Source organism: Microcebus murinus, chromosome 2 (assembly GCF_040939455.1).
Source record: "Microcebus murinus isolate Inina chromosome 2, M.murinus_Inina_mat1.0, whole genome shotgun sequence".
In the NCBI taxonomy this organism is placed as follows: Eukaryota; Metazoa; Chordata; class Mammalia; order Primates; family Cheirogaleidae; genus Microcebus; species Microcebus murinus.
Window position 1 is genome coordinate 35,368,483 of NC_134105.1, and position 23,006 is coordinate 35,391,488.

Consider the following 23,006-nt stretch of genomic DNA (forward strand, 5'->3'; position numbering starts at 1 on the left):
AGGTGAGTATCTGATTTTTCCCCTCTAGGCTAAACTCCTGGGCATGGAGGTTTGGATAGATTGAAGGAAAAGTTGAGAGCACAGGGGGGGTCTTGCCTTGTGTCCTTCTGGGGAGGAACCAATAAAAATGGCAGTGAAGCAGACAGAAGGGCTGAGCCCCTCAGGCTCCTGGGTGCAGTACAAAAACATCTTCTGTTACCCAAGGAAGGACATGGAATGGTACAGACAGGGGCAACTGACCCTGGAGCAGTGGAGTTACCACATGGACTGCACAAGGCTCAGAGGAAGTCACACCACCAGCAAGAGCCTGAATAGGACTGGGTGAGCTAGAGTCCCCAGGCTCTGACCCTGCCAAGAGAACTCACTAGAAATTCAACAGCCATATCCTATTATTCCTCAGTCAGTACAAAGGACCCAGGGACCAGACCAGGCTAGATATCATGAAGCTGAGACCAGCTGGGATCCTGAGGGTGGAACACGGACCTGAGGTCTTTAGCCCTGTGACCATGTGGTCATATGATGGCCACAATACAACCATCATGATTTGGGGAAGGAGCAGGGAACAGAGGAAGAATCTGAAAAACTAAAATGCCCTGTGTTACCCAGAAGAAACTGTGCAAATCAGAAGATTCTGAGACACCGTCAAATAATATCTGGTTGAGGAGTGGAGGAAGGGGAGGAAGGAGCTAAAACACTTACTGTGTGTGGCTTAATGGAACATGTGAAGGGCCAGGAGGTACATGGTCCAGGTGAAGTCACCACCCCTGGAGTCTGTTTTAGCCGCTTAGCTGCTGAACAAAACCCAGCTCCAGAGACTGGGCTAGAGGAGTGAGGTGGAGGAGTGGGGTGGTGGGGGTGGACAGGGACAGGGAGAAGAACAGGGAGTTGTAGCAGAGATTGGATTCACTGCTCAGGCCTGCCAATCCAACACCTAATATATGCCTGTCTTGGCATAAATATTTCAATAAATGAATGAATTGTGGGCAATGCCTACAAAGAAAGCTGAGGGTGGGGAACAGCAGCTTGGGAAGTCAGGCCTGTTAGATCCTAGTTTGCCACCTGATAGGTAATAAATGATGAAAACATTACTTTTTAATTATTTTACTACATCTTAATATTATCTGCACTCTTGAGTTTATGTCCCTTGTGTCTAGGGCTGGCTTCATGGTCATGAACGTGAGCAGTCACACGAGGCCCTGAACTCAGAAGGGCATATGCTTGGTTTAAAGCTCTGCTGTTGCTATCTTAAAATTGTTAATAAATTTTTAATCCCACATTTTCATTTTGTGCTGGGATTCATAAATTATGTAGTAGGCCCTAATTGTAGCTGTGTGGTGGAAATACTATATAATAATATGCTACTATGTATCACTTCCCAATTCAGTGTTCAGTACCCTCATATTGCAACTGGAAGTAGCCGGTGGGGGACGTTGGTACACGCTTGAAACAGGGTGGGAAGCAATTGTACACTATTTACCGGCGCAACACTGCACAGTGTAAATATAATTAATGGTCATGCACCTCCTCCCACCCCTGCCCCTGGGCGTTTTGAATGCCAAAGAGGAAAAGGCCTTTTTTGCATAGGAGTTTATTATTCATTTGGGACAGCAAAGCAATGACCTCATCCTTGGCATTATTTCTAATTATAAATTCAGATCTCCCGCGATGGAAGACTGTCCCACTTAAAATACGCCACTCCAGGAGGGTGAGAGCAGTCGTCCTGAATCAAGGCGTGCTCCCGGAGGTAACCGGTTAGAAATCCGGGTACACGCGCCTGCCTCTCCCCTCGCCTGAGCTGCCTCTCCCACTGCGCTGCCTCCTTCCCCAGGAAGCCGGAGCATCACCAAGGGCTCAGAGGGGCGGCGGCTGGCTGATCCATCCTCTGCCAGATCCCTCGCCCATCCTGAGACCGCTGCGCTCTGCCGCTGCGCAGAGCGATGGAGACCTCCTGGCTGGAGACGCGCTGGGCGCGGCCCTTCTACCTGGCGTTCATGTTCTGCCTGGCCCTGGCGCTGCTGCAGGCGATCAAGCTCTACCTCCGGAGGCTGCGGCTGCAGCGGGACCTACGCGCCTTCCCCGCGCCCCCCACCCACTGGTTCCATGGGCACCAGAAGGTAGGCGGAAGGGAAGGGCGGAGGACCACGCTGCAGAGGAAGGCGTTGGCGGGCAAGGCGGCGGCTCCCTTCCCTCCCTCCGGACCCTGTGTCCTGCACAGCCCGCCCTAGCCCAGCCTGTGGCTCTCAGCATCTTCTCATTGCTCTAGACTTGCTCTCCCGCAGCCCTGCAGGGAAAGGTCACTAGCGAGGAAGCTTTGGGGGCTGGAAGAGAGCTATTTAAAGAGCCTGAATATTGAAAAAGAGAGCAAGGTTTAACTCAGGTCTGCCTCTAATTGTTCCACCAATGTCTTGTATTTATACAGGGAATTGTAAAAAGTCTTCTACATGCATTGCTTAAAAAATAGTATGTTATTCTAAATAATACATATTAATGACAGAAAATATGCAAAATTGGACACAGTAGTTGCCATCCTTAGTCCATTCTTACCAAAGAAAATTAACTTTACTTTCTTAAGATTCTTGTGAGTAGGGAGTGGCCCCAGCCAACTACTCAAAATATATTGGTTGATGGATATGTGTAGAGAGACTGTTACCTTTTAGTATTTCCTGTTCTCTAAATCCACTCTCACCCCAATTCATTTTTTTATGCATTCAGCCAACTCTGAGTGGCAGTTGTGTGATAGGTGCTAGGATTACAAAAACAAGGTGGGTCCTTGCCCTCAAGGGGCCTAAGGCAGGTGCAGACTTAGGCCACAAAGAGAAGATGAAAATATAGGGTGATGAGTGCTTTAGTAGAGGTGGAGTGTAAGTCTCCACCCTGGGGGAGGAAAGAAAGACTGTGACCGGCTTAGCAGAATCTCAAAGGACCAGCAGTGAGGGGAGGGTGTTCCCAGCTGAGACACTGCATGATCCTTGGGCTCTTCCACTGCCTAGTCCTCCTGCCCTAAAGCAACCACTTTCAACTCTTTTATAGATTTCTTCCGGTATTTAAATCCTTACTTGTAAAATAATATTACTATATTGCATTTATTAATTTACTAATTTTAGACATCCATCTATGAACTTCTATATGACAAGTAACCGCTTACACCTCGTCTTCCACTGTCCCAATATAGTTATATTGAATTTTTTAATTAAATAGAACAATTAGTATTTGTATTATTTTGACTATTTACTGCTGATCTAAATGGTCCCCTTTGATTTTGTTCCTTTTCTCATAAGCTTTCCCCCCACCCTTATGGTATTGTTATCTTCCTCTTTTTCTCATCTGCTTTGTTTTTCAATATCTGTCACTATTTTTTCCCAAATGCTCTTTAGATCTGTCAAACATATCTCAAAAATCATTCCAAATATTCAATCATATCCAAATATTCAAGCATAGTTTGACATTTATTCAGTAGGTCAATAAATCCCAGCCAGTCTGTGGGACCTAGGGTGTATATGTGCAGGTGTGTCTTCTGCATGTATGTGTGTATACTTGGATATAATGCAGGGAACATCTATGTAGCTAAGTGGTAAAGCACTTGGGCTCTATAGTTGAACCTGAGTTTGAGTCCTACTACCGGTTGCCAACTGTACAACCTTGGGCAAATTACCTAACCTAGTCTCTAAAGCTCAATTTCCTCATCTGTAAAATGGGGATTATAATTGTATGTACTTCACAGGGTTCCTGATGTAAATATTAAATAACATAAAACATGGAAAACCCTTAGCAGCACTAGCTCATAGCAGTGTTTGATAAATATTAGCTATTACTATTTTAGAGGCAATATGCATTTTCTGAACATTTCTGAACAATGTTTCCTAAATGTGTGTAATACCCATTTAAAAATATATTTAGGTGTTGCTGTGGGAATGAAGAAATAGAACTTAACTTAAATATAAGATTTAAAATAGCTTTCTGTCATTTCTATCCAGTCAAAAGTTGTGAAAAGTGTAAACAAATACTTTCATGTAGCTGGGGGTGCCTATGACAATTTTTTACCTAAACAAAATATCTTCATACTGTTTCTGGATACTCTCAAAAAAAAAAAAAATCTTCATATTCGTTTATAATTTCCATGAGAGCAAAGATCTTGCCTTTCTTATATTTCAGTGTATCTTTATCACCTGATACATGTAATAGGTACTCAATAAATACTTGTTTGTTTTTGTTTATGAATGAATAAATGAAAAATATTCACACTGTTGGAAACCACCACTCAGGGTAGTCAGTGGGCACTAGTCACTGGCTTGGTCATGGCAGTGTTGGCCAAAAAGAGCCTGCAGCATTTCAGGAACTAGATTTCAAGAGACTCAACCTTTCAGTGGCCTTACTAGCCAAAGAACACTTCATGGGTTCAGATTGCTAAGTGATAACAGAGGAGAGTGGAAGCCAGCGCTTTCCACCTCTGCTAAGGCTAAGAACATGAGAAAGAATTTGCCAGCCTTAAGGTTGTTTTGCAGGTAGGGACCCGCACAGTGTTGTTTAAGTGTATAGATGGGCATGCTGAAACACATACATATGGATGCCCCCTACTTTATGTAAGAAGCAAATGTAAATGAATCTTATTTTCAGTGACTTAGAGAAACTGTTTAAGTGAGCTATTAGTAATCTGTTTATAAAAGTAAAAAGTGCTTCTCTTATAGTAGTATTTGCACTCTCATTCATAGATGTTGGAAGCCGAGAGCAAACTCAATGCTTCAAGCTTCACACATCTGGGTAAATGGGACTTCTACTGCTATAGGGAGAAAATTTGGGATTTTCTTTGTAGATAGAGTTGGCAGGTTTTTAGAGAGAAGTGTTTACTATTAAGTCATGAGAAAGAATTACTGATTGGAACAGGGAGAAGGACTGGTAAGCTGAATGGTGGGTCATGTTCAATTACTAACAGTTTCCTGTGTAGGAAAGAAATCTTTTTAACCTCCAGACCCCACTCCTAATCTGAGTGTGATGTTAGCAGGTAAGACAGAGTGCGACTCAGCTCACTTTTCCCTCTGTTGGGAAAACAGCTCACAGTTTAAGTTATTTGACAATGACTCAGTCTAGGGGTACAACATTGTTTATACATTGTTTATTTTATTTTATTTTATTATTATTTTTTTTTGAGACAGAGTCTCACTCTGTTGCCCAGGCTAGAGTGAGTGCCGTGGCATCAGCCTAGCTCACAGCAACCTCAAACTCCTGGGCTCAAGCAATCCTCCTGCCTCAGCCTCCCAAGTAGCTGGGACTACAGGCATGTGCCACCATGCCCGGCTAATTTTTTCTATATATGTATTAGTTGGCCAATTAATTTCTTTCTATTTATAGTAGAGACGGGGTCTCGCTGTTGCTCAGGCTGTTTTCGAACTCCTGACCTCGAGCAATCCGCCCGCCTCGGCCTCCCAGAGTGCTATATACATTGTTTATATTGAGAAGACAAATACACTAACCTTATTTAGAAAATTATCCCTCAAGTTTAGAAATCCCGAAGAAAGCATGTTCACTGACTACCAGAAAAACAGTCAGGCTCTGACCTTATCCTGTGCAACCTTAACCAGACCCTAAACTCAGTGTGTGTGTGTAAGAGGGGACAAGTCCAGCCTGGCTGGTTCTGTAATTTCCTTTCCTTTTTCCACTGCAGATTTTTCAAGATGAAAAAATGGAGAAGATAGACGAGATTGTTGAAAAATACCCTCGTGCCTTCCCTTGCTGGATTGGGCCTTTTGAGGCATTTTTCTTTATCTATGACCCAGACTATGCAAAGACATTTCTGAGCAGAACAGGTAGGAAAAGGGACCTAATCCTCCTGGGAGTGGAAAGCACAGAACTCATGGGCAGGATTCTGAAGCAAAGATTAGTACTGAGCCTTATAGAGACACTGGAGCAAGTATGGTTTCCTGCAAATACTGAAGGGGCTTCCCATGTCCTCCTCAGTCCCTTGTCTCATTCAGGACTCCGTGGCCCCTTTGAGGTCCGTGTATCTTAAAGCCCAGCTGGCATTACCAGCCTTGCCACGGGCTTCCTTTGCCTCTCTTGGTCTTGTGACTTCAGTGTCGGCAACACTCCCTAGCCCCACCCCCTGCGTTGAGCATAAGTCTTCAGGGGAATCAGAAAGCACCGTGCCTCTGCTGGTCAATGCAAACCTGGATGCTATATCATTCATTTACCAGTTGAACATGTTGGTCGTGATCTAAATTTTGGTTTTCCTCTCTACATATTTCTCAGCTGTGTTCCCTTTGGGGGCATGAGTCGTCTACCTCCCATACCCAGTCATTTTTCAAGACTTTCATTGTGGGTTGTTTCATAGTGCAACACTAAAACATCCAGTTTTTGCTCGATCAACTTTGTAAAGCCAAGGTCTCGTATTCTAATCTTCTTTCCTGTGCCACTGTATCCCTAACCCTTAACAAAACCTAATAGAAGAAAATGGGCTTTCCCTGACCACTCTGTGTTCCCAGTCCCCCTTCTCGGATTTGCTCCATGTTAACCTACCTATTAAAGACAAGAGCTGTAAAACACCTGCACGTCAGGGTTCACAAGAACACCAAGAGGCATTGGCCTCGTTACCTAACGTCTGCCGGACCCGGCTCTAATAATTAATTTGCCCTCCATAAAGGATATATGATGTCTCAACTCCTATTCTGGAAACTTTTCAACCCTCAGGCAATCTCTGCTTCTGTTGAAGGCAGTGTAAACAAAGGAAGAATCTGGGCTTGTGTACCTGTCTGTCCCATAGGGCTTGCTGTTCTCTCATACCTGAACCCAGACGTTTGGTTTCCCCAGGCTGCCAAGGGTGTGGGCCCTGGGTTCCCTCTTGCTCACTATCTGTGGTTACTGCAGGCAAATGGAGAAAACTGTGCCAACTTTAATTGGTAATGAACGCTCCCTCTAATGCCGTCTTTTGTTTCTTCTGCTTGATTCTGCAGACCCCAAGTCCCAGTACCTGTACAAGTTCATAATCCCATGTCTTGGTATGTATGTGTAAATGAGCGATGTAACCCACTCTTGTTTAAAGTCTCCTTTCCATAGTCAAGCATCCCAGAGAAACTCAAATTCTGAATTCAAAAGCATTAAGAGTGAGGAATACCTACACTGAAAGTAATCTAGGGGAAAGGTCAAAGGGAAACTCTAAGGTCAACACAGCACAGCATTCTGGAAAGTCTCTTTGTCCATTTTTCTCTCCAAAGTCCCGTTCTCAAGATAACAGATGTGGGAATCTTCCCCCATCTCTCTCTTTAAAACTGCAGTCTCACCATCCCTATTATCTTTTTTTATCCTTTCTTCTCTTTTGATTTCTTGAATCTTTTCCTTTCTTTTTGGAGTTCCTTTATTTACATACACAAACCAGTAAAATTTTGCTCTAAAGTACAGTTTAGCAATATTCTGTGAACAGATAAATTAAGCTCTTTAATCATACAACAGGTATTTATGTTAGACAAGGAAGGAATTCAATAAAAACTATAAGCTTGGATTCCGAACACTTAGATTTGAATCCTGTTCCTTCCCACACTGACTAGTTGAATGTGATCTTGAGGAAGTCACTTAATCTCTCTACAACTCAGGTTCCTCAATTTTGAAAATGAGGATGAGAGTAACATCAGTGGGCTGGTGTGAGGATCAAAAGAAATGCGTATTTTCAGCACTTAATGTGATGGCTGGCATTGCACCCACACCAGACCATGCGTGCCTCACAAGCCTGGCATGTTGGAAGCACTCAATGAATGGTATCAATTATGTATTATTAATAATAAACTTTAAAGTCCTTTTAAAGCCAAACCTTAGTGGCTACTCTAGCAATAAAAGATAGTGAAACATTGGCCTCGATAAGTGTTTCCACTTTGTATTAATATCATTCAAAGACCAGGGCTCAAGGAGGGACATCTGGGGACAGAGTGGACACTCTGGCCTAGTTTTTTGTGAATTTTGCTCAGAGTAGTTTATGGATGGGTTTGGAGTGGAGAGGAGATGAATTCATTTGTTGTGTTTCTAGTGTGAGGGAGTAGGTTGCAGCTTCATTTAATATGCACAGCAACACAATGAATGAAGTAGGTATTTATTATCACACTTCATTGTTGAGAAAACCAAGGAAGGTTACATTACTTAATTACTACATAGGTAGTGATTGGTGATTTCAGGATTAGCACTCTCATCTTATCAGGCTTTGAAGCTTATCAGCCTATGAAACTCTCTCAATGTTAAATACATCTATCCTACATGTCAGCATCAAAATGCACCTCCATCTTAATACATGGGAACTGCTTTGATGTTCCACTATTTCCTGACTCCCTGTGGTCATGGTCATTCCATGCTGTCTGTGCTTCTCATCTCTCTTTCTTCATCTCATCTGTTTAATAATAAAATGGTATGTGCCTTTTATCTCTCAAGGAAAAGGACTGTTGAATCTAGAAGGGCCCAAGTGGTTCCAGCACCGCCGCCTACTAACTCCTGGATTCCACTTTAACATCCTGAAAACCTATGTTGAGGTGATAGCCCATTCTGTAAACACGATGCTGGTGAGTGAGAGATGGGTGTACTCCGGTGCATCTCGAAATGCTTCCAGCAGGGACGGTATTAGACATATGTTTAGTGGGTGGTGAAAATCAAGGCAATGATTTCTAGAAATTAACCAATGTACAAGTACCCATGAGCAATAGGTGTCTGTAAGCCTTTGTTATGTTCTTTGGGTGATTAAAAAATATATATCTGGGCCTCTGTCTTTGATATATTTTGAGATCCTATGATAATAAACCAAGTACCAAGTGGTGAGATTCTAGACAGTGCTGTAGGCGATAGATAAGAAAGGCAGGAACAGCTATTGCAGCTTCAGATTCAGAGGAGACTCAAATTTACCGTGAAATCTAAGCTGGACTTGAATACATAGATAATATGGGTGAGAGAATTTGAAGCAAAGCAAATCAGCTTGAACAAAGGTTTGGAGGTTTACATGGACTTGCCTGATGGCCATAAAGGACTGAGCAAAGAACACTGTCTGTATTAAAATTGCAAATGTGAGTTTCCTCTTGTAAGTGGTGGAGGATCATTAGGCACTGATCTGAACCTTCCAAAGAGGCAAAAGGACATCGTAGAGGAACATTCCAGTGGGCAGTGTCTGATTTATAAATGAGTTCTATTCCAAAACTCTACTTGTACAATGGTTTTAAACTTTTAAATCGTATTTATTTGGAAATCACAGATGTAGTTAATTAATACAGTTTCATCATAAATGCTTTGAACACATTAAAACGAAAGCCAGTTTCCCTCATCATCTGCAAACCCACCCCTGTCCTCAGAGGAACCACTGTTAGCAGCTCATTGGTTGGTTCTCAGCCAAGCTCACAGAAGCAGATTGAACTGAAGTCTGCCGGGATTGTGATAAAAACATGGTGCGAGTCCTCGAGGCAGAGACCTGGAGACCGCAAGGTGCAAGACAGAGAAGGAGGAAAGCATCCCCTTTCCACTCTGGTTGCTGACTGGCTTCAGCACAATTTCAATCCAGCAGTGACTGTATTTGGGTTTTCTCTCCACTTTCAGGAGCAATTTCTGCCCTCCTCATTTCTCAGCCACACATTTCCCTGGGTTTTCTCTCCCTCTTCCTCTGCCGAATTGTTCCAGACTCAGTGCCTCGAGCGCAGAAGCCTTGCCTTTGCTTGCATTTCTTCTAAACTCACCATTTATACTCAGTAAAACTTACATGGTTCTGATGAAAGCTATTTGACTAAACGATTGACATTTAGGTAAAAGTTTTTAAAACTCTCTTTGCCTTTTATTTGTGGCTTCCAAGTCCTTAGCACCAAGCTCAGTGCCCATAGGTACTCAACAAGTGTAGGTTGAACTGAATTTAAACATTTCAATGCATTTGTGCTTTTACACAAAGAATGCTTATTCTGACAAATACATTTTCAACTGGGGAACTTTGCAGCAGTTCTAAAAAAAAAGTCAGGCCAAGCATTTCAGGGCAGGTCTCCTTTTGCGGGACGTCAGGTGGGCACAGGCTGTGCTTGGCTAGGAGAGGGCTCCTGGTGGCGGCTTCTCTCCACACCACGTCTCTGTCCCCCGCTTCTGGATGATCTGAAATGTTTTTGAAAATGTTCCAAGCTTAAGTGTGGTTATAGTGGTTGAGAATAGTAGAGTGATATCTAGCAAGCTGGGAACTGAAGATGGAAGAAGCCCTAGGGAAACCCCTTGTAATTATGGGTCTTGTATCACTGATTGTGTGTTTTACTGGAACTCTGGTCCGTCTGAAAGCAGAGTTATGGTAATAATTGAAAAGCCACAGCTCCTTACCACAGCCATTTACCAGATATGCAGTTTGCTCTTTCTTACTTAGCTGGGTGCCTGTTTCCCTTGCTTGTGCCCAATGTAAGCACATGACTGATTTCCTCATGTGACCTTTGGTTCAATCTGGGTCAGGGTTGTTTCCCTTAGATCATAAGGGCAGAGTCAGGGAGGAGCCTTCAAACAAAGGCAGGGTAATGGTGGTAAGGATGTTGACCTTGACCTCCTATGCCAGGATAAGTGGGAGAAGCTGTGCGGCACTGAGAACACAAGCGTGGACGTTTATGAGCACATCAACTTGTTGGCTCTGGATACAATCATGAAATGTGCTTTCAGCCAGGAGTCCAACTGCCAGACAAACAGGTCAGTGACAGAAGAGCAAAAAAGATATTTGCTCACCATTCTCTAAACCATTTATTAACACGTTGTCCCAACTTTCTCCTCTAGCACCCATGATCCTTATGTAAAAGCCACGTTTCAAATCGGCAGAATTATACGTAACAGAATATACAGTTTCTGGTATCACCATGACTTGCTTTTCAAACTCAGCCCTAAGGGCCACTACTTCCAGAAGTTAATCCAAGTGGTGCATCAGTACACAGGTATTTGTACAATCTAGGTGGCCGTGTCCATACACCGTCATGACTGTATTGTGCCTCTCTAGAGGGAGAACTTCAATGTGAAAAGAAAAAGAATATTTGTTCTTAATGGAGCATTTATGAGGACACTGCTCCAATGAAATACAACTTGAGTCCTTCAGAAGACTTTGCTACAACCATGATAGTAATCTTATGAGAACTTTTCTATATATTATATAATTTTTACTATATACAATTATTATTAATATGAATATAACAGATGAGCGTTTAAAATTTTAAACTATACATGGAATATGGCTTTTTGTGCAGTGATTGCAGTGATAATGACCAGATAAAAACATTCATCCAACATAGGAGTGAATAGGAACAGTAAACATGGACATGCATTTAAAAGAAGCTTGCTTCAAAAATAGTTTTAGCAAAACATAGACACAAAAATTGAAGTAGATTAAGCTTTTTAAGCAATTCAACATTACCATTCATGAACACCATGATACAGAATACTTATCAAGCAGTTAATTAATCCTTCATCCTTACTAGCAGCGTGACTTTGGACAAGTTACTCCTTAATCTCTGTGTCATCTGTAAAATGGAGATAAAAAAGAACCTATCTCATAGGTTTATTGTGGTGATGAATATATATATATAACATATATATATATAAAGCATTTATGACACTGTATGGCATTGAATAAATGTTAAATATAAAGGATAGTTACTATGTCAAATACCTTTGCCCCCAGAAAATTTGCAAGACACACTGACACATGCACATTCACATATATGTATATACACACATGCATGTAGATATTGTAAGGAAAACACTCAGAGAAGCAGGACAGAAACAATTTTATACCAGTGGGCATTATAATAGCAGTAGTCCTTAAACCTTTTTGCATCATGGCCCACACAGAAAATGTTAATATTTATATGGTTCATAGGAGTAATCAGGGGTAGATTTTGGGGGTCAGCTACATAAAACTTGGTGAAAAAATTCTTTTCATTTTTTTATATTATATATCATGATAAAAACAAAATGCAAAGAATTTGAGAAAATATTAAATGTTAAATTTTTTCAAAACTTCAAAATAAAACCTTTTCAACATCGTATATTTTTATTTAGTCAAATTTATCAATATTTTATTTTCTTGCATCTGGATTTTTTTTTCTACAATCATGCCATCTATGAAGAAAGACAGTTTTGTTTTTTTGTTGTTTTTTTTTGAGACAGAGTCTCGCTTTGTTGTCCAGGCTAGAGTGAGTGCCGTGGCGTCAGCCTGGCTCACAGCAACCTCAAACTCCTGGGCTCCAGCGATCCTTCTGCCTCAGCCTCCCAAGTAGCTGGGACTACAGGCATGCGCCACCATGCCCGGCTAATTTTTTATATACATATCAGTTGGCCAATTAATTTCTTTCTATTTATAGTAGAGACGGGGTCTCGCTCTTGCTCAGGCTGGTTTTGAACTCCTGACCTTGAGCAATCCGCCCGCCTCGGCCTCCCAAGAGCTAGGATTACAGGCGTGAGCCACCGCGCCCGGCCAAGAAAGACAGTTTTATTTCTTCCTTCCTAGTCTGCCTTTCATTTCCTTGTCTTATTGTATTAGTTAGGACTTCCAGGACAATGTTGAATAGGATTGGTGAGAGAGGACATCATTGCCTTCTTCCTGATCTTACGAGGAAAACATCTTGTTTCTCCCCATTATGTGTGATGTAAACTGTAGGGCTTTTGTAGATGTTCTTTATCAAATTGAGGAAGTTCCCCCTCTATTCCTAGTTTGCTGGGAGGTCTTTTTTAAATCATTATGAATGACTGTTGGATTTTTTCAAATGATTTTTTTGCATGTATTGATATGATCATATGATTTTTCTTCTTTAGTCTGTTGATGTAATGTTTTACATTAATTGATATTTGAATATTGAACTAGACTTGCATACCTGAAGTGAATCCCACTTGGTCATGGTGTATAATTATTGTTAGATTCAATTTGTTAGTATTTTGTTGAAGATTTTTGCATCTATGTGTATGAGAGATATTGGTCTGTAGTTTTCTTTTCTTGTAATATCTTTGTCTGGTTTGGGTATGAGGGTAATGGTGGCCTCATAAAATGAGCCATGAAAGTATTCCTTCTGATTCTATTTTCTGGAAGAGATTGTGGAAAATTGGTTTAATTTCTTTCTTAAATGTTTGGTAGAGCTCACCAGTGAAATCATCTGTGCCTGATTTTGCTGTTTTGGAAGGTTGTTGATTATTGATTTAATTTCTTAGTAGAGATAGGCCATAACAAATAACTACAAGCTAGGTGGCTCAAAACACCAGAAACTTACTCTATCACAGTTCCAGAGGCTAGAGACACAAAATCAAGGTGTCAGCAGGGCCATGTTCCATCTTGAAGGCTCTAGAGAAGAATCCTTCCTTCTTCTTTCTCCTTCCGGTGTTTGGTAGCAATCCTTAGACTTCCTCACTTGCAATTGCATGACTCTAATTTCTGCCTTCACATGATTGATTTCTCTCTATGTATCTTTTTCCAAATTTCTCTCTTCTTATGAGGTTGCCAATCATTGAATTAGGGCCCACCTTACTCCAATATGACTTCATCTTAACTTGTTTACAGTCATGTGCCACGTAACAATGTGTCAATGACAGGCTACATATACAATGTTGGTCCCATAAGATCATAATACCATATTTTTACTTTACCTTTTCTATGTTTAGGTAGTTTAGATAGACAAATACTTATCAATGTGTTGCAATAGCCTACAGCATTCAGTACAGTAACATGCTTTATATGTTTGTAGCTTAGGAGCGATAAGCTGTGCCATATAGCTCAGGCGTGTAGTAGGCTGTATCACCTAGGTTTGTATAAGTCTACTCTGATGTTTGCACAACCATGAAATCGTCTAACGATGCATTTATCAGAATGTATTCCCGTCATTAAGCAACACATGACTGTACTTCTCTACAAACTCTGTATTTCAAAATAAGGCCACATTCACAGGTCCTAAGTGGACATAAAGTTTGGGGGCATGTTCTTCAATCCAGCACACTGTTTCTTTCTCTATGTGGTATGTCTTCTTTGTTTTTTATTAAGTGTAATATCTTCTGACATTATATTTTTGTTCTATGGCTACCATAGTATTTAGTCCTTTTATGAAAATTCCCTTTTTTCCATACTTAACCATTTGCTGTCTGGTTTGTTATTAATTTTTATTGTGGCAAAATACATATACCATTTACCATCTTAGCCATTTTTAAGTGTACAGTTCAGCAGCTGTACATTCACACTGTTTTGTTTGTTGTTTTTTTTTTTTTTTTTTGAGACAGAGTATCACTTTGTTGCCCAGGCTAGAGTGAGTGCCATGGCGTCAGCCTAGCTCACAGCAACCTCAAACTCCTGGGCTCAAGCAATCCTGCTGCCTCGGCCTCCTGAGTAGCTGGGACTACAGGCATGTGCCACCATGCCCGGCTAATTTTTTCTATATATATTAGTTGGCCAATTAATTTCTTTTTATATATAGTAGAGATGGGATCTCGGTCTTGCTCAGGCTGGTTTTGAACTCCTGACTTCGAGCAATCCGCCTGCCTCAGCCTCCCAGAGTGCTAGGATTACAGGCGTGAACCATCACGCCAGGACCATTCACACTGTTGAACAACTGCCAACACCATCCATCTCCAGAACTCTTTTCATCATGCAGAACCGAAACTCCACTCTCATTAAACACTCTCTCCCCATTCTTCCCACTTCTCAGCCCTTGGCAGCCACCATTCTACTTTCTGTCTATGAATTTGATTACTCTAGGTACCTCCATCTAAGTGGAATCATATCGGATTATTTGTCTTTTTGTTACTGGCTTATTTCATGGTTTATCAGTTTTAAATGATGTCCTTTGAGTTCCGTTTCTTACCTGTACAGCTATTGGTGATCTTATTCTGCTTTCCCCTTTCTCTCTCCCATATGTTATATTTTTAGTTGCATGATTCTTACTCTTAATGTTCATATGTTATTGTTCCACCCAGATCTCTATCTTTGTTTTAGTTTAAGATCTAGAATTAAATTTCTTAAATGCCCACCTCAGTTATTCTAATGACGTTCTTGCAGTTATCTCTAGATTGGGTGAAGTTCATCCTCTGTGTCCTCAGGAAGGGCTCATAACCACAGCATCCCTTGAGTTCTTGCATATTTAAACCCATTTTTCCATAGCCTTAACACTTGAAGGGCAGTTTGTCTGGATGTAAAATACTTATGTTATACTTTCTTGAATTTCTTAAGATGCTCTACCGTTGTCTTGAGTTCTTTATTGTCACTGGCAAGTCTGATGCTAGCCCAACTTTCTCACCCCAAAAAGTGGTTCGATCTTTTTGTCTGGAGTCTCTGAGAATATTTTTCTTCTGTCTTTAACGTCAAATAGTTTTACTAGAATGTGTAATGGAATTGGCCATTTTATTCCAATTTTTCCAGGTATAAGATGGGTCCTTTGATATATAGATATAAATTTGCTCCTATTTCCAGAAAGCTTTCCGGAATTGTGGTTTTAAATATTACCTCTAGAGGCCGGGCACGGTGGCTCACGCTTGTAATCCTAGCTCTCTGGGAGGCCGAGGCGGGCAGATTGCTCGAGGTCAGGAGTTCAAAACTAGCCTGAGCAAGAGCGAGACCCCGTCTCTACTATAAATAGAAAGAAATTAATTGGCCAACTAATATATAGAGGAAATAATTAGCCGGGCATGGTGGCACATGCCTGTAGTCCCAGGTACTTGGGAGGCTGAGGCAGTAGGATTGCTTGAGCCCAGGAGTTTGAAGTTGCTGTGAGAGAGTGAGAGAGGCTGACGCCACGGCACTCACTCTAGCCCGGGCAACAAAGTGAGACTCTGTCTTAAAAAAAAAAAAAATTACCTCTATTCCACATTTTTAGTTTGTTTTTTTTCTTTCAGCCCCTTCAATATACATATATCGACATTTTTTTTTTGCTGTCCTCCATTTCATTCCATTTTATTTGATAACTTTTCCATGAAGATAAGATTTTAGACTGAAGAAGAAAAGAACAATTGGTTTTTTGAGTCTAAATTTAAAATCATCTTAATTATATTGCCTACCTACTAGATATAAACTATGTTTGGGTCTGTTGTGTTTATTTTTGGAGCTTTCATCAAAAGTCCACTTTACAGGGAGAGGAACCAACTGTGAAAATTAAATCTATTTAAATATCATGTACTCACTTTCGTCTCTGGAAATCAAGCAAGATTTGGAGCTATTCATGGGCTATGGCTTGCTTTATAATTTTTTTGACTTTGATTTACTTTGCTGTCACTTTGGTGATGGGGAACTATTATTCTACCCAGAAAAGATGATCCAGGACAGAAAGGAATCCTTCAAGGCTGGGAAGCAGCAGAACAACACTCAAAAGAGGAAGTACAAGGATTTTCTGGACATCGTCCTTTCTACCCAGGTACACCTTCCAAGTTACTGATCCTGCTCAACCAGCCAGTTACTTGTGTGGGTAGGTGGGTAAGTGGGGATGAGGTGGGGTGTAGGGTGACAAAAACGAAACTGATTGACTAAATTTAATAGTACTTTGAATTGGTGAGTTGGCTCCATGCAGTTTGAGGTAAAGATAGAATTCTGTAACCGTGTTACCAGAGAGAGTCAGTAGAGACTAAATTATAGATTTGACAGGATTTGGGAATTATTATATAGTTACATGGAATTCAGGGAATCACAAGAAAATGGTCACAAGCTAAGCACATAAAATGATTATGATGAGGTCCTGGAAAATCTGGATATATCTAGGAGTTCAAAGTGAATTTCTAGGGCCTGGTGATTGGGGACCTCTTTTCAGGGCCTGCTTTTCTAACCTTGGTTCTCCTTTATGCTCTGGGCAAAATTTGGCTTATAGTATATATTCATTGTACTGAATTAAAATTGAAACCCTTATTTGAAAATAATTTTTCCCCTAAAATCACTATTTTGATTGGATAGCCAAACATCTATAAGCTGACATTTTATAAAAAATATATCTGTACTGTGCTTACTAGGCTGAAAACGGAGATGTCTTCTCAGATACTGACGTCCAATCTGAGGTGAACACGTTCATGGCCGCAGGGCACGAAACCACGGCTTCCAGCCTCTCCTGGCTCCTCTACTGCCTGGCTCAGAACCCTGAGCATCAGGACAGATGTCGGGAGGAGATCAAGGGCATCCTAGGGGACGGCTCTTCTATCACCTGGTAAGATCTGCATCCCCAAGTATTTCATCCTTGTTCTCCTTCTGGGATTTTGCTTCATTTTTTGTTCTGGTAACTTAGTGACCATAGTGTCTTAAGATATGTGTATATGGAAGCAGAGGAGGTAGGCTACTTTTCTGCTCTTTCTTAAGAGAGCCCCAACTTATCCTCTTACCTTTTGCAAAAGGTTAGTCATGTATAAATTATCTGTCATTATTTTTCTAATCAGTGGTGTGTAAAACGTCCCATTTCCATTCTTTCATTTGGTCTCTGGTGCATTGGAAATGAGGACTTGATGCCTAGGTTTGCATTTAGAGTTGAACCACGGGGCTCATGTGGGACTCCTCTTTTCAGAGAGCTGAATGAGAAGCTGCAGTATTAAGGCTCATTGTAGACATCCTCTTCCATGCCCTTGTCTTCAATTTTATTCCTCAGGATTGATTTTGGACTTTGAACATAATATTAGATGATACATGCTGTAGTTGAGTTTAGCAAATAAGGACTGAGGACATTTTAATTACTGAAGCACTAAAAAAATTGACTAAGATTTGATGTGGGTCCTGCCCTCAATGAACTCACCATCTACTACAGAAGACAGAACTCCCTATAGAAAATTGCAGTATATCATGATGAGTGCAATGACAGATATATGCGCTGGCTAACACAGAGACATAGAAGACAGGCACCTAACCTGGCCGGGGGGCTCAAGGAGACTTCCCTCAGGATCCAACACTTAAGCTACCTCTTATAGGATAAGTAGAAGTAAGCCAGGTGGAAAACTTCAATTCTATTTTGTTAGACTTTAAGCATATCTTGCTGTTAATAAAGCCCAGGTTATGGATTTGCCCCTCAGATGTGCTGTTTGCAAAGATAAAACATGCCCCTAACATAAATCTCACCCTTCTCCCTAGCTGGTCAAAAGGGCAGAAGGATAGAAATGCTAAGAGCAACTCAGCCACATAACTAGGAAAAAACATTTCATATGCAAGGTCAGCTCATCTGAAACATTTCTAAAGCAAAATTTGAAGTTATAAAGTACAGTAGAGATCTCATCTCATTTTTATAAGGAAATAATAGTAATTTTCTACCATAAATTAAAGGTTTAATCTATATAGCATACAATACAGTGTTGAGTTTTTAACTGACAACAAGTATGTGTGAGTGTATATATGTCTATCTGTGTGTGTGTGTGTATGTGTGTATAGCATACAACATGATGTTTTCATATATGTATGCATTGTGGGGAATGACTGAATCAATCAATGAATGGGCATGTCCATTATCTCACACTTAATCATTTTTTGTGATAGAGACATTTACAAGCTACCCTCTTAGCAATTTTCAGGTATACAAGTTGTTAACTACTGTGTTGTACAATACGTCTCCTAAACTTATTCCTCCTGTCTAACTGAAACTTTGTGTCCTTTAAGTGACATCTCCCCAATTCCTCATTCCCCCCAGTCCCTGGTAACCACCATTCTACTTTCTGCTTCTGTGAGTTTAATATTTTATTTTATTTTATTTTAGATTTCACATATAAGTGAGATCATGTGGCATTTGTTTTTCTGTGCCTGGCTAATTTCATTTAACATAATGTCCTCCAGGTTCATACATGTTGTCACAAATGACAAGATATCCTTCTTTTGTAAGGTTAAATAGTATTCCTTTGTGTACATATGCCACATTTTCTCAAGCCATTCATTCAGTGATGGATACTTAGGTTGATTTCACATCTGGGCTATTGTGCAAACAGATACATTTTCAATACTGATTTTGTTTCCTTTGGATGTATACCCAGAAATAAAATTGATATATCATATGGTAGTTGTATTTTTTATTTGGGGGGGGAACCTCCATACTATTTTTCATAATGGTTATACTAATTTACATTCCCATCAACAGTGTTCAAATGTTCCCTTTTCTCCACATCTACACTAACATTTGTCATCTTTCATATTTTTTTTTTTGAGACAGGGTCTTATTCTGTCACCCATGCTAGAATGCAGTGGCTTCCTCACAGCTCATGGCAACCTCAAACTCCTAGGCTCAAGCAGTCCTCCTTCCTCAGCCTCTCAAGTATCTGAAACTACAGGTGCATGCCACCATGCCTGGCTAATTTTTCTATTTTTTGTGGAGATGGAGTCTCCCTCAGGCTGGTCTCCAACTCCTGGCCTCAAGTGATCCTACCTCCTTGGCCTCCCTAAGTGCTAGGATTATAGGGCATGAGCCCCCATGCCTGGCCTGTCTTTTTGATAATAGCTATTCTAACAGATGTGAGGTGAGAGATCATTACAGTTTTAATTTGAATTTCTCTGATGATTAGTGATGTTGAGCTTTTTAAAATATACCTGTGGCCATTTGTATGTCTTCTTTTGAGAATGTTTATATAGGTTTTGCCTATTTTTTAACCAGGTTATTTGTTTTATTGCTATTGAGTTGTGTGAGTTCCTTATATATTTGGGATATTAGCCCTTTGTCAGATATATGGTTCACAAACATATTCCCCCATTCTTTCAGTTGTCTCTTCACTATGTTGATTATTTTCCTTGTTGTGCATAAGCTTTTTGGTTTGATGCAAACTTGTTTGTCTATTTTTGCTTGTGTTGCCTATGATTTGGGGGTTGTAGCCAGCATATCTTTACCAAAACCAATGTCAAAAACCCTATATTTTTTCTAGTAGTTTTACAGTTTCATGTCATATGTTTAAGTCTTTAATTCATTTTAATTAATGTTTCTATATGGAATGAGATAAGGGGCAAGTTTTATTCTTCTGCATGTGAACATCCAGTTTTCTCAACACCATTTGTTAAAAAGCATATCCTTTCACCATTGTGTGTTCTTGGCACCTTTGTAGAAGATCAGCTGACCATAAATGTGTAGATGTATTTCTAGGTTCTCTATCCTGCCTCATTAGCTTATATATCTGCTTGGGGAAAGTATCATGCTGTTTTGATGAATAGAGCCTTGTGGTGGATTTTAAGATTAGGTAGTATGATGCCTCCAGCTTTGCTCTTTTTTGTTCAAGATTACTTTGGGGGCCGGGCGCTGTGGCTCACGCCTGTAATCCTAGCTCTTGGGAGGCCGAGGCAGGCGGATTGCTCAAGGTCAGGAGTTCAAAACCAGCCTGAGCGAGACCCCGTCTCTACTATAAATAGAAAGAAATTAATTGGCCAACTGATATATATATAAAAAATTAGCCGGGCATGGTGGCACATGCCTGTAGTCCCAGCTACCCGGGAGGCTGAGGCAGAAGGATCACTCGAGCCCAGGAGATTGAGGTTGCTGTGAGCTAGGCTGACGCCACGGCACTCACTCTAGCCCGGGCAACAAAGTGAGACTCTGTCTCAAAAAAAAAAAAAAAAAAAAAAAGATTACTTTGGTTATGTGGGTTTTTTTGTGATTCCACACAAATTTTAGGGTTGTTGTTTCTATTTCTGTGATAATGCTATTGAAATTTTGATAAGGATTGCATTGAATCTATAGATCACTTTGGGTAGTATGAACATTTTTAACAATATTAATTCTTCCAATCCATGAACACAGGATATCTTTCAATTGGTATCTTCTTCAATTTCTTTCACCAGTGTTTTATAGTTTTCAGTGTATAGATCTTTCACCCTATTGATTAAATTTATTCCCAAGTATTTTATATTTCTTTTTCAGATAATTCATTTTTAGTGTATCAAAATGCAACTGATTTTTGTGTGTTGATTTTGTATCCTGCAACTTTACTGAATTTATTTATCAGTTTTAACAGTTTTTTGGAGGAATCTTTAGAGTTTTCTATACTTATGATCATGTCATCTGCAAATGGGAACAATTTACTTTTTCCTTTCCAATTTACATACCTTTTATTTCCTTTTCCTGCCTAATTGCTCTGGCTAGGACTTCCTGTACTATGTTGAATAGAAGAGGCAAGAGTGGACATCCTTGTCTCATTCCTGATCTTAGGATGAAAAGGTCTCAACTTTTTACCATTGAATATGATGTTAGCTATGGGTTTGTCATATGTGGCCTCTATTGTGTTGAGATACATTCCTTCTTTAGCTAATTTACTGATAATGTTTATCATGAAAGGATGTTGAAATTTGTCAAATGCTTTCTCTGTGTTTGTTGATATGACCAGTTGGGTTTTATTATTCACTCTTTCAATGTGGTGTGTCACATTTATTAATTTACATAGGTTGAACCATCCTTGTATCCCAGGGATAAATATCACTCTATCTTAGTGAATGATCCTTTTAATGTACTTCTGAGTTCAGTTCACTAGTATTTTGTTGAGGATTTTTGCATCTATGTTCATCAGTGATATTGGCCTGTAATTTTCTTTTCTTAAAGTATCCCTGTCTGGCTTTGGTAGCAGGGTAAATTCACCTTGTAAAATTAGTTTGGAAGTATTTTCTACTCCATTTTTTGGAGGAATTTGATAAGGATTCATATTAGTTCTTCTTTAAATGTTTGATAGAATTCAGCTGTGAAGCCATCAGGTCCTAATTTTTTATTACTGATTCAATCTCTTTATCTGTTATTAGTATGTTCAGAGTTTCTATTTCTTCATAAGCCAGTCTTGATAGGTTTTATGTCATTAGGAATTTATCCATTTCTTTTAGGTTATCCCATTTGTTGGCATGTAATTGTTCAGAATAGTCACTTATGATCCTTTGTATTTCTGTGACATCAGTTGCAATGTCTTTTTTCATTTCTGATTTTATTTACAGTATTTGAGTCTTCCTTTTTTCTTAGTTATTCTAGCTAAAGTTTTGCCAATTTTATCTGTTCAAAAATAAACTCTTAGTTCTATTGATCTCTTCTATTACTTTTTGAGTTTCTATTTCGTTTATTTTTATTTTGATCTTTATCATTTCCTTCCTACTAACTTTAGGCTTAGTTTGTTCATCTTTTTATACTTCCTTGAGGTGTAACAGTAGGTTATTTATTTGAAATCTCCTTTTTAAATGTAGACATTTATTGCTGAAAATATCTTTTTTAGAGCTGCTTTCACTGTATCCCATAAGTTGTTGTATGCTGTATTTCCATTTTCACTTATCTCAAGATTTTTTTATTTCTATTTTGATTTCTTCTTTGATCCATTGATTGTTCAAGAGCCTGTTGTTTAATTTCCACATATTTGTGAATTTTTCAAATTTCCTCCTATAATTGATTTTTACTTTCATACTATTGTGGTCAGAAATGATACTTAAAATGACTTCAGTCTTCTTAAATTTGTTCAGAATTGTTTTGTGGCGTAACATATATTATGTCTTGGAGAATGTTCTGTGTGTCCTTGAGAAAAATATGTATTATGGTATTGTGGGATGGAATGTTCTATGGATGTCTGTTAAGTCCATTTAGTCTAATATGTAGTTCAAGTTTAATACTAACATTTCCCTATTGATTTTCTGTCTGAATGGTTTACCCATTGTTGAAAGTGGGATATTTAAGTCCCCTGATGTTATTACATTGCTATTTGTCCCTTCAGATCTGCTAATTTTTGCTTAATATATTTAGGTGTTCCCATGTTGAGTGCATATATATTCACAATTATTATATCTTCCTGATGAATTGACCCCTTTGCTGTTGTATAATTGCCTTCTGTACTCTTTTTATAGTTTTTACTTAAAGTCTATTGTCTACTATAAGTACAGCTTGTCAGCTTGTCAGCTTGCTCTCTTTTGGTTTCCATTTGCATGGAATATCTTCTTTCAGCCCTTCACTTTCAGTCTATTTGTGTCCTTAAAGGTGAAATGAGTATCTGTAGGCAGCATATAGTTAGATCTTGGGTTTTTTTTTTAACCCATTCTGTCACTCTGTGAATAGATAACAATTCATTTATAGTCAAGGCAATTATTGATAGGTAAGAACTTACTAATGCCATTTTGTTCATTGTTTTCTTGT

The 23,006-nt window shown here is 39.7% G+C and overlaps 1 protein-coding gene across 1 annotated transcript in view; it reads left to right on the forward strand.

The window, feature by feature from the left end:
* The first annotated feature begins 1,563 nt into the window (after positions 1 to 1,563).
* Positions 1,564 to 23,006, forward strand: part of CYP4X1 (cytochrome P450 family 4 subfamily X member 1) — a 29,807-nt gene continuing 8,364 nt past the window's right edge. Inside the window, exons 1-8 of the mRNA XM_012776102.2 lie at positions 1,564 to 2,114; positions 5,660 to 5,801; positions 6,945 to 6,989; positions 8,404 to 8,531; positions 10,529 to 10,656; positions 10,741 to 10,895; positions 16,231 to 16,337; positions 16,924 to 17,114. Coding sequence (XP_012631556.2) covers positions 1,938 to 2,114; positions 5,660 to 5,801; positions 6,945 to 6,989; positions 8,404 to 8,531; positions 10,529 to 10,656; positions 10,741 to 10,895; positions 16,231 to 16,337; positions 16,924 to 17,114 — 1,073 coding nt within the window. The 5' untranslated portion in view covers positions 1,564 to 1,937. The remainder of the gene's footprint in view (positions 2,115 to 5,659; positions 5,802 to 6,944; positions 6,990 to 8,403; positions 8,532 to 10,528; positions 10,657 to 10,740; positions 10,896 to 16,230; positions 16,338 to 16,923; positions 17,115 to 23,006) is intronic.